General features: G+C 40.1%; 2 protein-coding genes across 11 annotated transcripts in view; one reads left to right on the top strand and one right to left on the bottom strand.

The window, feature by feature from the left end:
- Positions 1 to 13223, bottom strand: part of GTF2H1 (general transcription factor IIH subunit 1) — a 39385-nt gene extending 26162 nt beyond the window's left edge. The window contains exons 1-4 of one of the 2 annotated variants that reach the window (XM_082747302.1): positions 12736 to 13223; positions 4442 to 4614; positions 1273 to 1465; positions 416 to 578 (exon numbers count right to left, since the gene is read on the bottom strand). In XM_082747302.1, the coding sequence (XP_082603428.1) occupies positions 416 to 578; positions 1273 to 1465; positions 4442 to 4595 (510 nt within the window). In that variant the 5' untranslated portion in view covers positions 4596 to 4614; positions 12736 to 13223. The remainder of the gene's footprint in view (positions 1 to 415; positions 579 to 1272; positions 1466 to 4441; positions 4615 to 12735) is intronic. The other variant, XM_082747303.1, reaches the window with a different exon arrangement.
- The window catches only part of HPS5 (HPS5 biogenesis of lysosomal organelles complex 2 subunit 2), a 48464-nt gene continuing 46823 nt past the window's right edge, over positions 12961 to 14601 (top strand). For 3 of the 9 annotated variants that reach the window (XR_014316066.1, XM_082747245.1, XM_082747244.1), the window contains exon 1: positions 13242 to 13378. The gene's annotated coding sequence lies outside the window, so the exon portion shown is untranslated. Of the gene's footprint in view, positions 13379 to 14601 lie in introns of all 9 variants that reach the window. The other 6 variants (XM_082747248.1, XM_082747249.1, XM_082747246.1 and 3 more) reach the window with 5 other exon arrangements.

The raw sequence follows: 14601 nt of genomic DNA, 5'->3' as shown, positions 1-14601 counted from the left end.
AAAGTACAGCTAGCAAAAAGTATTTAAAAATACTGCATTTATATGTATTTTTAAATTTTTATTCATTTATTTGAGAGAGAGAGAATGAGAGAGAGCACAAGCAGGGGAATAGCAGAGGGAGAGGGAGAAGCAGACTTCCTGCCAAGCAGTGAGCCCACGGTGAGACTCCATCCCACGATCCTGAGATTATGACCTGAGCTGAAGGTAGCCACTTAACTGACTAAGCCACCCAAGGGTCCCAATATTGCATATATTTTTAAAATACTTTAGAAGAATACCATAGATAGCAAAGTAGCTACTGATTTACTTTAAGGAAATACTAAGTTTTATAAAAGAAATGGCATTGTTAACACATATACCAGGATTTTCTTTTCTTTTTTCTTTTCCCTTCAAGAAATCTGGAAGGGTAACATACCAGAAATGCTGCAGAAATGCCAACATCTTGCTTATGATTGGATGTAGAACTCTCTGTTGCATTCACATTTAAACGATTGGCCCAGAATTCCTCAGCACTGATCACTTGACTCACAACAAGGTCTTTATAAAGCTGAAACAAAACAGGATCTTCTTGCAGCATTCTGGTGATAGAATATATTGAATATATTGAACTTCTAGAATAAAATGCTATTTATGTAACACTTTAAAAAGACCTTAAGAACATGAAACCCCGAGACACTCAACCTTCATTTTATGAGGCTAGAACAGCAGAGGTCATTTAGTTAATTTGTTAGTAATTAAAACAAAAAACATTTTTGGAGGAACAAATGAAGATAAATGGAAGTCTGAAGAAGCAAAGACTAAACTCTTTGAGGGTAGAAATTTGGGATCATTCATCTATCTAATGACAGCAAGATCACCAGGTATTTGCCTGTACTGTATTCTCTCACAAAAGAAGGTAAAAGGGGAGAGACGAGGTATGGTTGAGATTTTCTGGCTACCAATTTCTCATGAATAAGCACTTGGAGACTTCAGCATGGAGACTACTGGCGATGGAATCATTTGTCTTATCAGAAACTCATTATTTTATATGCATTTTCAACTTTTTTACAATGTGATTTCTCTCAGGTTTCTCATTCACAAACACACTTCTAATGGTTTCATGTCATCTTTGTGACAAAGAACTGGGAGAAGGAATGAAAGGACCTTATCACCTTTGAGTCTCAGTTGTGTTCCCTGTCAGATGTTAACCTTGAGGCAGTTAAATTACTTAATGCAGCACAAGGGATAAGAAATAACAAGCTGTTACATGTCTTTATTCTTTTCCCCCTTCACCTGTTTTTCTCTTCCAGCTCTTTATTTGCTTTCCTCTTGAATTTGGGCAGCAGCTGCTGAAGAAGGTCTTTTACTGCATCTCGCTCTTTCACGGCTGTGCTTTCATTGGAAAAATGGAAGTTAGTTGTGTCCCCTGCATGCAACACCAGCTGAAGCTGAATTTTAGCTTTTCCTTCTGGACTGATTTTCTGGCCTAAAAAGAACCATGAGATAAATTAGATGAGGATACCCACACTGGAAACTGTCCTACAATAGGCTACTCCTCCTCCCAAGAAGATTCAGAATTCCTTTGGGCTTCAGCTGCCCTGTTCCAATCTTAATGCTTTTGCAGAAATACCCTCTTCTCAAATAATCCCATATAATCAGAGCACAGTTTAACAACTGCCCTGCTAACACTCAGCTTCCTTCTTCAGTATCCTCTTTGTGTGGCACTTTTCACCCACTGCCTCCACCTCAAGATACTATAGGGCTTTTGTTTCCATTCAACCGGGGTAGATCTCTAAATAGCCAACTAGGAGTCCTGAACCCACCCTGAACATCTGACACCAAAAAACATTATCATTAATAAAAATGATCTGTCATAATTCAAAAAACTCCAAAACACACCCCTGTCTTCCTCACTGCCAAGAAGAATACATAATTTTACATTTGAGAGATGTGGTGTTACCACTTCAACCAAGTGATGAAACTTAGTCTCATCCAAAGTGGGTGTCACAACCTCACACTATGGGCTTTCTGAGGAGATAGAACAGTAAGTAAACACCACCACCCACGTGTTGTTCTTGCTGTGAGGGTTTAATCTGAGTACAATCAAGCCTGTAGACGTGATTTTCAGATTCTGAGAAATACAGGCCTACACAAATAAATTAAAGAAAACCTTGAGACAAGCAAACAATCAGAATATATGTGACAAGCCTATAAAGACTGAAGAGACTACAACTCCCTCTGTGAAGAGTGGTTAAAAAAAAAATCAATACTACAGAAAACATTGGGACAACTAGGGAAATGTAACAGTGTTCTGGATATTCTATGATTAAAAATTTCTTGGTGTGAAAATATTACCGAGCAAAGTGTATGCACATGGAATCTTAAGTGGGACATACCGTATAGGTATGCACTGTGCCATTCTTAAAATCTTTCTTTAACTTTGAAACTTTTCATAATAAGCTGAGGTTGGGAATGTTAAAATACACCAACATAATGGAGAAATTGTACTTCTGAACTAGTGGGCCTCATGGCAATAGTAGAGCTTGTCTCTGTCAGAGGAAGAGAAAGAGATAGAGGGGCCTGGTCCCATGAAATCAGGGACTCTTGGAAGTGTGAAACAAACTCCCTAGAGCTCACAACCCAAACCACCTATCTCCTAAACAAACTTTTTCAATAAAGATGCAGCTTCCAGACCAACAGTTTGAATAAAATATCTTAAAACCAAAACCAGCAATACAGGGCAATTTACACTGTCAGCCAGCCTACTCCGGTGTTCTATTCTGTTTCTCCAAAACTACCACCCCTTTCTAGGCATCTTTTCTCAGTCATTGCTTTATCCTTCCACCATCTTAGACTTTGCCTCTGAAAGGCGTACTTCTGAAATGGCTTTTTTTGTTTGTTTGTTTAAGATTTTATTTATTTGAAAGAGAAAAAGAGAGAACACATGTAGGGGGAGCAGCAGGCAGAGGGAGAGGGAGCAGCAGACTTCCTGCCAAGCAGGGAGCCCAGTGTGGGGTTTGATCCCAGGACCCGGGATCAAGATCTGAGCTGAAGGCAGCTTAACTGACTGAGCAACCCGGGTGCCCCCTTAAGTTTTTTAATTAGGTTACTTAACTGCTGATTTTCACCTTAGTAATTTACTACTGGTAACTTTCAGTGGATTCTTTCAGAAATGGGTATTATTTCAAATATTCAACTTAAAACAAAAACTGATCTGGGGCAGATGTAGATTTGGGTCTGTGCTCTCATTCTCAATAACAGAAAAATTGTTGAGAAATAGGAAAAGTATATATTCTTTATTGTATGTTGTGGGTATCACAATGAGTGTGTGTTTTGCAGAGCTAACAGGATCTGCTTCCTGTTTAAGAGAAATGCTAATAGAGGCAGTTCCTAATTTATGAGTTTCTTCTGGTACAAATTTTAGTTTGTAAGAATACTAGGAGGAACTTGGTGAGGCACTTTTCCACAGAATTTTGAAAGGAGGTAGTATTACCAGAATAGTGGACAAAACACCAGCTAGCTTAGGCAGTACCTAACTATGATGAATTTTAAACAGTATTTCCTTTTGAAAGTTAAAAATCTAAGTCATTTCAGTGGAGACAGGAGAAAATCTTGGTCATTTCCAGCAGCAAGTAGAGGTAAGTTCTTAGGGTCACTGTTCACACACAAAGAACATTTATAAATTGAGCCCTTGAATGTGTAAGGTTGACTATTTTTTGAGGTGTCATGTTCCTTGAAATCTACACAGGATTTTATCTAGGGGAAGAATTTTATATCCAGGAAAATAAATGAATTTACATTAATTGTTATAGTTCAGATACCACAATTTGCTAAGGATACTCTCTGAATATCTCCTATCTATGTCCAATAAAAAAGTGATTTAAAAAAAAAAAAAAAAGTGAGTCTATCTCCTCAACAGATAACAGATGGTGGCCACATAACCAAAGATTAATTAGACAACTTGCTTAAATGATACAATTTTATTAAAGGGCAATCTGCCATAATCCATCATTTTAACGCATTTAAATGCATGAACCATCCGAACCAGTAAATCTACCTCACAAAATACCTCACACATACAACTTCACAAAGATATTAGCCCACAGAACTTACTGCAGTACTGTTTGCATTAAAAGAATCGTGGAAACATCCTAACGGTCCTTCAACAGAAAATTAATGAAATATATAACTATATATCCATTTAGTGGGCTATTATGCAACTCCTAAAGGAAGGTTCATGTGGGGATCTTTACATGACATAGATTTACATACATAAAACTATACAAACTCCATTATTAATCACAGGTTACAGAATAACATATATTCAGGGAACCCACTTTATATTTCCTTCAATATGTTTTTTTGGGAAACTATAATAAAAAACCCCACAAAGACAGTATGAGCAATCTTTTTATAAAATGACTAACAAATCTTCCATCAGACCTTAGTATAGCTGACTTACATTTAATATCTGCATACATATGGCTGATTGTAAATCTATCTTTGCCTTCAGGTGCCCAAGCGATTCTTTCTGCCATGAGGTATAAAGCTCCATCCTGCTTCTTCTGACGCACCTTCTTCACAATCAGCAAAACTTCTTCAGATGAAGTTGCCATGATGCCTAGAAAGTGCTAACTGAGACAAAAGATTTCACATCTCAATTAAGATTAGATCTGTTGACTTCTGGAGTCCTTTCCAAATCTAAACCTAAACTAATAATGAGGAGGAAAAAAGTCCCTGATTGAAAGTTAAAGATAAAGTTGTATGGCATTATTCATTAAAATCAAATTTAACCACTGATATCACAGGTGTGAATTTACACAACACAGTTTATGACACTTGGAAGTTCTTAAACCATTTCTACATATTCTATTCAGACTATTTTCTATTTTACTTTTAGTTCCCCCATAATATTCCCAAGTTTTAAATGTATGATTTGACTACAGGTATGCTGGTCTTTTATCTAATCTATATCTAGAATTAGAACCCTACTGAACTTTAGTTCAATTTTGTTTCAGTTGAAACAACTAAGTGCCATAGGGTTTGTGTGATCTTCCCAGAACCACTCTCAGAGCTGACAGCACACCCACATTTCCTAATTCCTGGTCTAAGTTTCTTCCTGCGTGCTTTAAAACAAAATTTTTAACCCTTAACATTTCATATGCTATTTCACCCATCTTTTAACAAGCAAATGTCTTCAACTATTCTCCAGGCTTGGGCTGAAAATTCACTTGTATATAGCTAATTCATTACCTAGGAAACAGCTTTTAGTCTCCCTACCTCTACCCTTCCTTCCCAGTCCTGGGAGTCTTAAAGATTCAACCCAAATCCTAGCTTGGGTGTAGCTATCTGGAATATGAGGCTGGAAAGGAATGTAAGGCTGTATTGGCTTAACAGGAAAGAAGTCAATATGGATGGCAATGTCTCTCATGGGCTGGGATGGGGAAAGTGATAGTACAAATGCCCCATATATGTCATTTCTGGTGAAGTTATGACTTTAAGTTTTAATTTCCAAAGAAATAATTTAAAGTTACTTCTTCAGGGATAGCTTAAAATACACTTTTAGAGAAATTAATGTATCTAGGTCTAAAAATTAAATTTGCCATGAGCAAACAAGTGAAACTTTAAAGAAACCCTTGTCCTGGAAGTTAAAACAATTAGAAACAATGAAATACTGAATCTGCTATTAGTTATTCAAGTAATTGAGGAACACTTCTATTGGGACATAGTGGGAAAGGAAGCATCAGGAAGAGTAGCAGGCTTTAAAAAAAAAAAGGAAAAAAAAATAACGGAAATCACCAATTCTTCCATTACCTTTTAGGATCAATGAAAAATATGACGGGAATAAAAACACTTTAATTGTGGTTGACATATGATATTACATTAGTTTCACACATACGTATAATATAGTAATCTGAAAAGTTATGCCCACAACTGTAGCTACAATAAAAAAATTCACTCAAGCAGTAATTTAGAAATAAAAAATACAAGTGAAATCTTAATTTCTCTGAAGTTAATTTTCTGAATTTTGAGTAGCCAATTACCAGGCTACTCTACCTGAGAAACAGGAAGAAAAAAGGGTCAATGTGAATACTTATCATTCAATAAATTTGTTCTGATCCAACAAGTTTAGGGTTATCCAAAGATGAATGTGTGACAATAATGATTTGTGGTTCTTTTTTTTTTTAAGATTTAATTTATTTACTTGACAGAGATCACAAGTAGGCAGAGAGGCAGGCAGAGAGAGGAGGAAGCACACTCTCGAACAGAGAGCCCGACGTGGGGCTCGATCCCAGGACCCTGAGATCATGACCCGAGCTGAAGGCAGAGGCTTAACCCACTGAGCCACCCAGGTATCCCATGATTTTTGCTTTTAAAGAGCTTCCAGTTAGTGAGTAAGATATGTATCAATGTATACAAATTAGAATGTGTGAAGTTCCTAAAGGGAGATTAAAAAAAAAAGTGTTCTGAATTAGGACTCCGAGGCCATTTCCTCATAGAGGAGGTTTTGCCAAAGGTTTGTCATAGATTTTTTTTTAGTGCGATTAAAAAAATTCAGGTATAAAGATACAAATGGGGGCACGTGGGTGGCTCAGTGGGTTAAAGCCTCTGCCTTCAGCTCGGGTCATGATCCCAGGGTCCTGGGATCGAGCCCCGTGTCAGGCTCTCTGCTCAGCGGGGAGCCTGCTTCCTCCTCTCTCTCTGCCTGCCTCTCTGCCTACTTGTGACCTCTATCAAATAAAAAATAGAATCTTTAAAAAAGAAAAAAAAAAGATACAAATGTAGTGATCCAAAGGGGCACGTGCACCCAAATGTTTATAGCAGCAATGTCCACAACAGTCAAACTATGGAAAGAACCTAGATGTCCATCAACAGATGAACGAATGAAGAAGATGTGGTATACATAAACATACACACACAAACACACACACACACAGGAATACTATGCAGCCATCAAAAGAAATGAAATCTTGCCATTTGGAACAACGTGGATGGAACTAGAGGGTATTATGCTGAGCAAAATAAGTCAGTCAGAGAAAGACAATTATCATATAATCTCACTGATATGAGGAAGTTGAGAGGCAACTTCAGGAGTTTGGGAGGTAGGAAAGGAATAAATGAAACAAGATGGGATCGGGAGGGAGACAAACCATAAGAGACTCTTAATCTCACAAAACAAACTGAGGGTTGCCAGGGGGAGGCGGGTAGGGAGAGGGTGACTGGGTTATGGACACTGGGGAAGGTATGTGCTATGGTGAGTGCTATGAAGTGTATAAACCTGGTGATTCACAGACCTGTAACCCTGGGGCAAATAATACATTATATGTTAATAAAAAAATAAAAAATTTATTTAAAAAATTTCAGGTATATTATCAAATTACCAAAATGTGTGCATTTTAGGTGGTCTGTTTGATGTATTTCAACAATTGTATACATGCATGTACCTTTACTCACAACAAGACAGAGAACATTTCTGCCACCCCCAAAATTCTCTCATGTTCCTTTCCATTCAATTCTCCTTCTCTCACCCTCCAACAACTATTTTCTGATTTCTATCACTACAGGTTAGTTTCTGTCTCTTCTAAGTTTTCATATAAATGGAACCATGCACCATGTACTGTCTCTGACCTTTCACCTAACCTGTTTTTTGAAATGTACTACATTACTTCATGTATCAGTAGTTTGTTCTTTCTTATACCTATGTTAATCACGAGTTGCGTCTTAAATAAATCATGAGTTCGAGTCCCACGCTAGGTGCAGAGCTTACATTAAAAGAAAAAAAAAGTACTCAATGCTTACTAACATGTGCCAGGCACTGGGCTAAGTTCTTTATAGGTATTATCTCATTCAGTCCCCAGTTAACAATCCTGAGGTAGGTTCTATTATTAGTTCTATTCTGCAGATAAAGGAAACTGGGTCTAAAAAAAATCAAGATGCTTTCCCAATGCATCAAGGAAGTAGCAGGTTTGAATCTGGGTCAGCCTGACCTTGGAGTTCCACCATGCTATTCTGCAAATATATGTAACTGGAGGGATATACATCCAACTTCATAGTGGTTACCTACTGGTGATGGAATTACAGACAACTTGAATGTTCTTTTTGTTTTCTGGATTATCTTTAATAATACATTTTTTTTTTCTTTTTCAAAGATTTTATTTATTTACTGACAGAGATTACCAGTAGGCAGAGAGAGAGGGGGAAGCAGGCTCCCCACCGAGCAGACAGCCCAATGCGGGGCTAGATCCCAGGACATGGGATCATGACCCGAGTTGAAGGCAGAGATTTTAACCCACTGAGCCGCCCAGGTGCCCCTATAATAAATACATATTTTATAATGAGAAAAATAGTTTTTAAGAAAGTCTTTCCAAGAGTTTATTCCCTATCAAACCAGAGGTTTATAAGATAACATGGGAAAGTGTTAGTAGCGTTAGTGTAAGAAAACAATGGTTATTTTGAATATTTCTGTAATACACATCAATTGTTTCTTATTTACTTAAAAATTTAATGTATAAAGAAAATTTTATAACATTCATGCAACTATTTAATACTTTAATATTAATTTTTATATTCATTACAATACAATTCATAATAAGTTTAAAAAGTCTGTACTATCAGAAGTTACACTGTATACTATACAAACCACATTTTAAGAAACATGAATCAAAATCTGAAAGATAGGAGAGGAAACTTTATGGACAGAGGAAAGCAGACAATTAATTGTAAGACAATTTTAAGTATGTCCACATATGGAAAAAAAGCAGTGAGCAAGGACAGCTAGCTGATAGTGCAAGTCTCCAATTAGCGGAGATTACAGGCACAGATAAAAAGTGCTAGCTTTGGAAAAGAACAGAAAAAACTTTTCTGAGACAAGAAGGTAAGAAAGAAAAGATGAATGAAGACAGAGAAACTGTAAAATGGAGAATAAATCAGGGGATGGAGAGAACCATTAGAGTCAGTCACTAGCATGTAAACCAGTCATATTAAAATACATTTGGTGGGGTGCCAGGGTGGCTCAGTGAGTTAAAGCCTCTGCCTTCGGCTCAAGTCATGATCTCAGGATCCTGGGATTGAGCCCCACATTGGGCTCTCTGCTCAGCGGGGAGCCTGCTTCTCCCTCTCTCCCTGCTGCCTCTCTGCCTACTTGTGATCTCTATCAAATAAGTAAATAAAATCTTTTTTAAAAACAAATAAAATAAAATACATTTGGGAAAACATTCAAAATAAATCAGAGATAAGTAACTCAACATTGGGATGACTAGCCAATTGTCTCACAGATAACTTGCTTGGCAAATTTCCTTGTTCATTTGGAGCACCTCTGTTAATTGCACAAGACCAGTTTTAGAAAGTTTAATAAAACTGGTGGGGATATCCTACAATGTCTTCTGTGATTTCCAGATTTTTCTTGAAGATGGCTCCTTCTCTTCTGGAGAGAAGCAAAAACTTTTTTCCCAGTAAACCTCTGTAAGAGCCACAGAATATATTATTTATGAAAAATATTGGTTAGCTCCATCTCAACAAATCAGCTTGAAGATCTAGCTTTACTTAAGAGATTATTTTTTTAAAGACACCTGGGTGTTTCAGTCAGTTAAGCCTCTCCCTTCAGCTCAGGTCATGATCCCAGGACCCTGGGATCAAGTCCCGCATCTGGCTCCCTGGCTCAGCAAGTGGCCTGCTTCTTTCTCTGCCTCTACTTGCCACTCTGCCTGCTTGTGCTCTCTCCCTCTCTCACTGACTTTAAAGATTTTATCTTTATTTATTAGAGTGAGGTCGTGCGGGGGGGGGGGGGGAGTTAGAGGGTGGGGCAGAGTGGTAGAGGGGGAAGGACAGGGAGGAGCAGACTCTTCACTGAGCACAGAGCGGATCTCGATCCCAGGATCCAGATGGAGATCATGACCTCTGCTGAAACCAAGACTTGGACATTCAATCAAATGAGCCACCCAGGTGCCCCTACTTAAAAGATTATTTACTTTATGAAATTATCTGCCGCAAGACTACTTTAAATAGAAAGATCCTCCAGTAAAGGGATTAATTCACTTGCTTGAAGTTAAATGTACATGCCTTGCTGAGCCTTTGCACATACTCCTCCTTCCTTATCAACTGGCTTTTAATCATTTTTTTGGTAGTTAGAGTACTAAGTTTAAAAATTACTAGACAAGACTTTCTGTTCTCTTGATAGCACTTATCCCAACTATAATTAATTTCTAAAGTAATTCTTTTAATGCCTGTCTCCCCGACAGACTACAAGCTTCATAAAGGGAAGAGGATGCATGTAATCACTGCAGTACAGCACCCAGCCACCTATTCGGCCTACATGAAGAGCCCCAATAAATATCTCTGATGTCTACTTAAAGTCCTTCTTGTTAAAAGAACACTAGCTTGGGGGTGCCTGGGTGGCTTAAAGTGGGTTAAAGCCTCTGCCTTCAGCTCAGGTCATGATCCTGGGGTGCTGGGATCGAGCCCCGCATCGGGCTCTCTGCTCACTGGGGAGCCTGTTTCCTCCTCTCTCTCTCTCTCTGCCTACTTGAGATCTCTGTCAAATAATTAAATAAAATCTTAAAAAAAAAAAAAAAGAACACCAGCTTAGTAAGATACATAAGACACCTTTACACATATATCCTTGGCTGACCTCCAGGAGGCATTATAGCTCTTTACTCAGAGATCACAGTATCATTCCTCAGAGATCCCAATAACTGGCTTATAAGGAAACAGGGATAGGAAAAATTTGAAACTGATCAACAGAAACCTTTAGATTACATCTCTTTCTAATGTGCAGAGATAAATGGGGCAGAAACAAGGACAACAGGTGAAATATAAACTCCATATAAGCTTCTAAAGGAGAATTATATTAGAGAGAGCTGCTGTATCTGCCAGCATACAAAATGGAGATCTGGAATGCTGCTTGCTATGAGGCAATCCAAAAAAATTTTAACAATTCAGCATTACAGGGAACAAGACCTTGGAAGTATGTAAAAAGCGAACAAAATTTACCATTTTAATGAAAGTTACACACACAATGAAGCTATTAAGGGGAATAACTGATGTAGCAATTTTGAGACCAAGCACTTTTTCATTTTACAGCAGTGCAGGAAGAGGCAGGAGGAGAAAAATGCGACAGAGACCAAGACAGAATGAAATGTATGCTCATATTCACTAATAAATACTGCATGCCGACAAGAGTACAACATCAAAATTGAGACAGCAATCAGTTGGTAATCAAAGTGGGGAAGGGAGAGATATTACTTATTAGTTGGATGCCTGATACTGCCAGACTGAAGACAAGCTAAGAAAGAAAAGAGGAAGGGCACAAGACTCCTCTAGCAGCCATATCCAGAAGGTAGAAATAGTGGTCAAAATGCTAGGAAAGCTCAGTCTGATATTAGGGGAGAAAAACCCCAGCAGCACAGAAAAGCATGGCTAAAAAAAGGTGGAAAGATAAACCAGCAGGCAGAAGATAAATGCCTCCATGCAGGAAGCCAATCATTTGGTTTATTAAACAGATTCCTCTCTGCACCAATATTCCTAGTGTTTTTAAAAAGCTCTCCCTGCATTTCCATGGCTAATTTACATTTGCACTACCCTACGTATATAATATCACCTAAGAGAAACTCACACTTTTAATCTGCTGCACTGCTAAATGTCAGCTGAATGAGGGCAAAAAAAACCAGGTTTAATGGCCTCAAATTCTCTCTCCCTCCTTCCCAAATGAGGGATTTAGGTCTGCTAAAAGGTACAAAGTTCTCTCCAGAGCCCGGTCCTTCTGTAAGCCATAGCCCTGATATTGGAGATAATCTTCCCTTCTGGTGTGACTTCTCCATCTTATTTGCTGTAGTTTTGACTTAAAAATCCATTTTAGGGTTGGCAATTTTGGCTTATTTACCAAAGCTCAGTTAAGTGCTTTTCAAACTCTTCCAAGAGGGGAAGCCGACTGGGTGGGGCTTAGCCATCTCAAATCCAATTCCACCATGGAATACTGTTTTGTATACTGGAGTTCACAGTAAGAATTCATGAGGAAAAACTGTTCCACTCCTTCACGGAATTAATACTTACTTCAAGGTGTAGTTCAAACCATTTAGTTTTTGTATGTTTTTAAAAATTCGGTCTTTTAATAGAAAACAAGGGTAAGTTTTTATAACTCTCCCCCGCCCCCCACTTAACGCCAAAATGGGCGTTTAAGAGTCAACTGAATATACTCCCTTAGCTAATTTTGTCTCTGAGAACATTGGGTAATTTATAAAAATAATTACACATTTCCATGGGTTGGTGCTCTATTTTTCATCATTACAAGACAATCAGATTGGGAACAGACCAAAACTGGTCAAGTGGATTGGCACACGTGTTAAGAAGGTTTTAAGAAGCGGTAGGATTGACAGATGAAGCAAAAGGTGTACGGACACTACGGTGAAAGCTACAGAAACTGAAAGACTTAACAGCACATTTCCTAACGGAAAGGGATCCTCTGTCAGGAAGAGGCCTCCACGTCCTTCATTCTCCGGAGCCCAGTCTGATCCTGGCTTTCAGTAAATCTTCGAGTCCCTTGCTCTTAGTAATGGGGAAGACTTCCTACAAGCCAGCAAATTAGGGGTCGCCTATACCCCACTTCAGGACAATAGAGGGCTACCGAGATGCCAGGCTTAGGAGTCGTGGGGACGGCAATAGGGACACAGAAAAAGGGACAGAATCCACGCCGTCCTGCGGCCCCCGGGCCTGTCAGCTCCTCACCCACCCACCCACCCCCATTCTTCGGTCTCAACTTACCAGGTGGAAACTACGGCCTTGGGCAGGGAATAAAGTAACTGGGCTGAGTCGCGTCGAGTTCCGCTGCGCTTCTTAGAGACGCTGCCGGGAAGACGCTGAAACCCAGTAGCCACCTCCGTCGCCACCGCCTCTGTTACTGGGGGGTCTCGCCTCCATCGCTGGCTGCGAGGACTCTGAGGGCACGTGACCGGAAGTACCAAGGCGGGCCTGCCGGGCACGTGACCCACAGCGCGGCCGCCATGACACCTTCCGCTAGTTTCCTCCCTCCCCCGCCAGTTCCCGCCTGTTTCATTTCCTTTCGCGGGTCTCAAGCTGTGAAAAGTCCCGGGATCCTGGCTGGCTCACCCCTTTAGCCTAAACGTCCTCTGGTCCCCGTTGGCGCTGCGTCTTCGGCCGGCAGCAATCCGTGAACTGCAGGCCGCAGAGAGCGTAATTGCGACCGCGGCCGGAGGGGGAGGGACCACGCGCGAGCAGGGGGCGTAACCCGTCACGTGACAAGGAAGTACCGTTAATAGCGTTGTCCCCGCGTCCTGGGCGCTTGTGGATGACGTAAACCGGGGCCTGGAAGTGCGGAACGGGAGAAAGACTCACAGGTGTCGCTCTTAGTTGCCTGCGGAGTGTCTGTACCGCTTTTAGTTGCTCGGTGAGTGTCACGGCGGCCGGCCGTGAGAGAGGGTCTGATTCACTGAGAATTGGGGGCTGCCGGCCTGGAGATGAAGCGGGGCTGAGCGGTGCTGCTGGTCTGTCAACCTTGCTTTGGAAAAATTGGTTGCCGATGCTTCTCTCCTGGAGAAACTTGGAAATAGTATTAAAGACATCGCTGCCAGAAAGTTATTGGTTCCGCTAGAAAGCGTCTTGTGCGTAGGGACCGTGTGCAGCGGTGGGTACAAAGCGTGCCGAATGCGTGATGCATTTATGAGTGAGTCTCCATTTCTCTGACGAGTTCTCGGATTATTACTTCTTGGGTAGAACGATCCTGTTGTGGAATGGTGGAATCCCCTGTTACTCTTCGCATAGTATCTTTACTTTTTGCTTGCTTCCTTCTCTCTTCCTCCTCCTTCCACGTAGCTAGAGGGGGAAAGAGAACGCTGTTGTTTGCTTTTGATGTGCGAGCAGCAAACACTGGTCCATTGGTAGAGTAGGTATTAGGGTGATGAGAAAAACCTTTTCTTAATCCTGCTATTCGTTTATGTTATCATCAAGTTATGCGTGGAAATGGAAAAATGATTCTTTTTTTTTTTTTTAAAGATTATTTATTTATTTGACAGAGATCACAAGCAGGCAGAGAGGCAGGCAGAGAAGAGGGGAGGAAGCAGGCTCTCTGCCGAGCAGAGAGCCTGATGGGCTCGATCCCAGGACCCTGGGATCATGACCTGAGCCGAAGGCAGAGGCTTTAACCCACTGAGCCACCCAGGCGCCCCGAAAAATGATTATTCGATTTGAACTCAGGAGAACTGGATTGTAGTCTCTGCTCTGGCTTAGCAGAGTTCTGTAACCTTGGGCAAGCCAACCCTTAAGGTTGTTGCAGTGACTTTGGTAAGCATTTATAGCCACCGTCTATTTGTTTACGTATTTTTGCTAGGCTACAGGTGTGCAGGCTTAACAAGTAGTATTTAAATTCAGCTTTGCAGAAAGGGTTTTGTTAGATAGATGAAGGATCAAAAAAAAGTATCTATTAAACCATGGAGGCACCAGAAGTTTATACAATGAAAGAGAGACAAAAGATAATCTTGGTATAGTTGGAAATGGTATAAAGTAGAAGATGAGGCTGGAAAAAGAAGTAAGGATGACATAATAGATTATGTAAGAAGGGGAGCCTTTGAGGATTTGTGCAGAGATTTCTTTTTAAAAGTATGTATTTGGGGC

Source organism: Mustela nivalis, assembly GCF_964662115.1.
Source record: "Mustela nivalis genome assembly, chromosome: 9".
NCBI lineage: Eukaryota > Metazoa > Chordata > Mammalia > Carnivora > Mustelidae > Mustela > Mustela nivalis.
The sequence above is the reverse complement of the archived record's forward strand: the minus strand, read 5'-3'. Positions and strand labels throughout refer to the sequence as shown.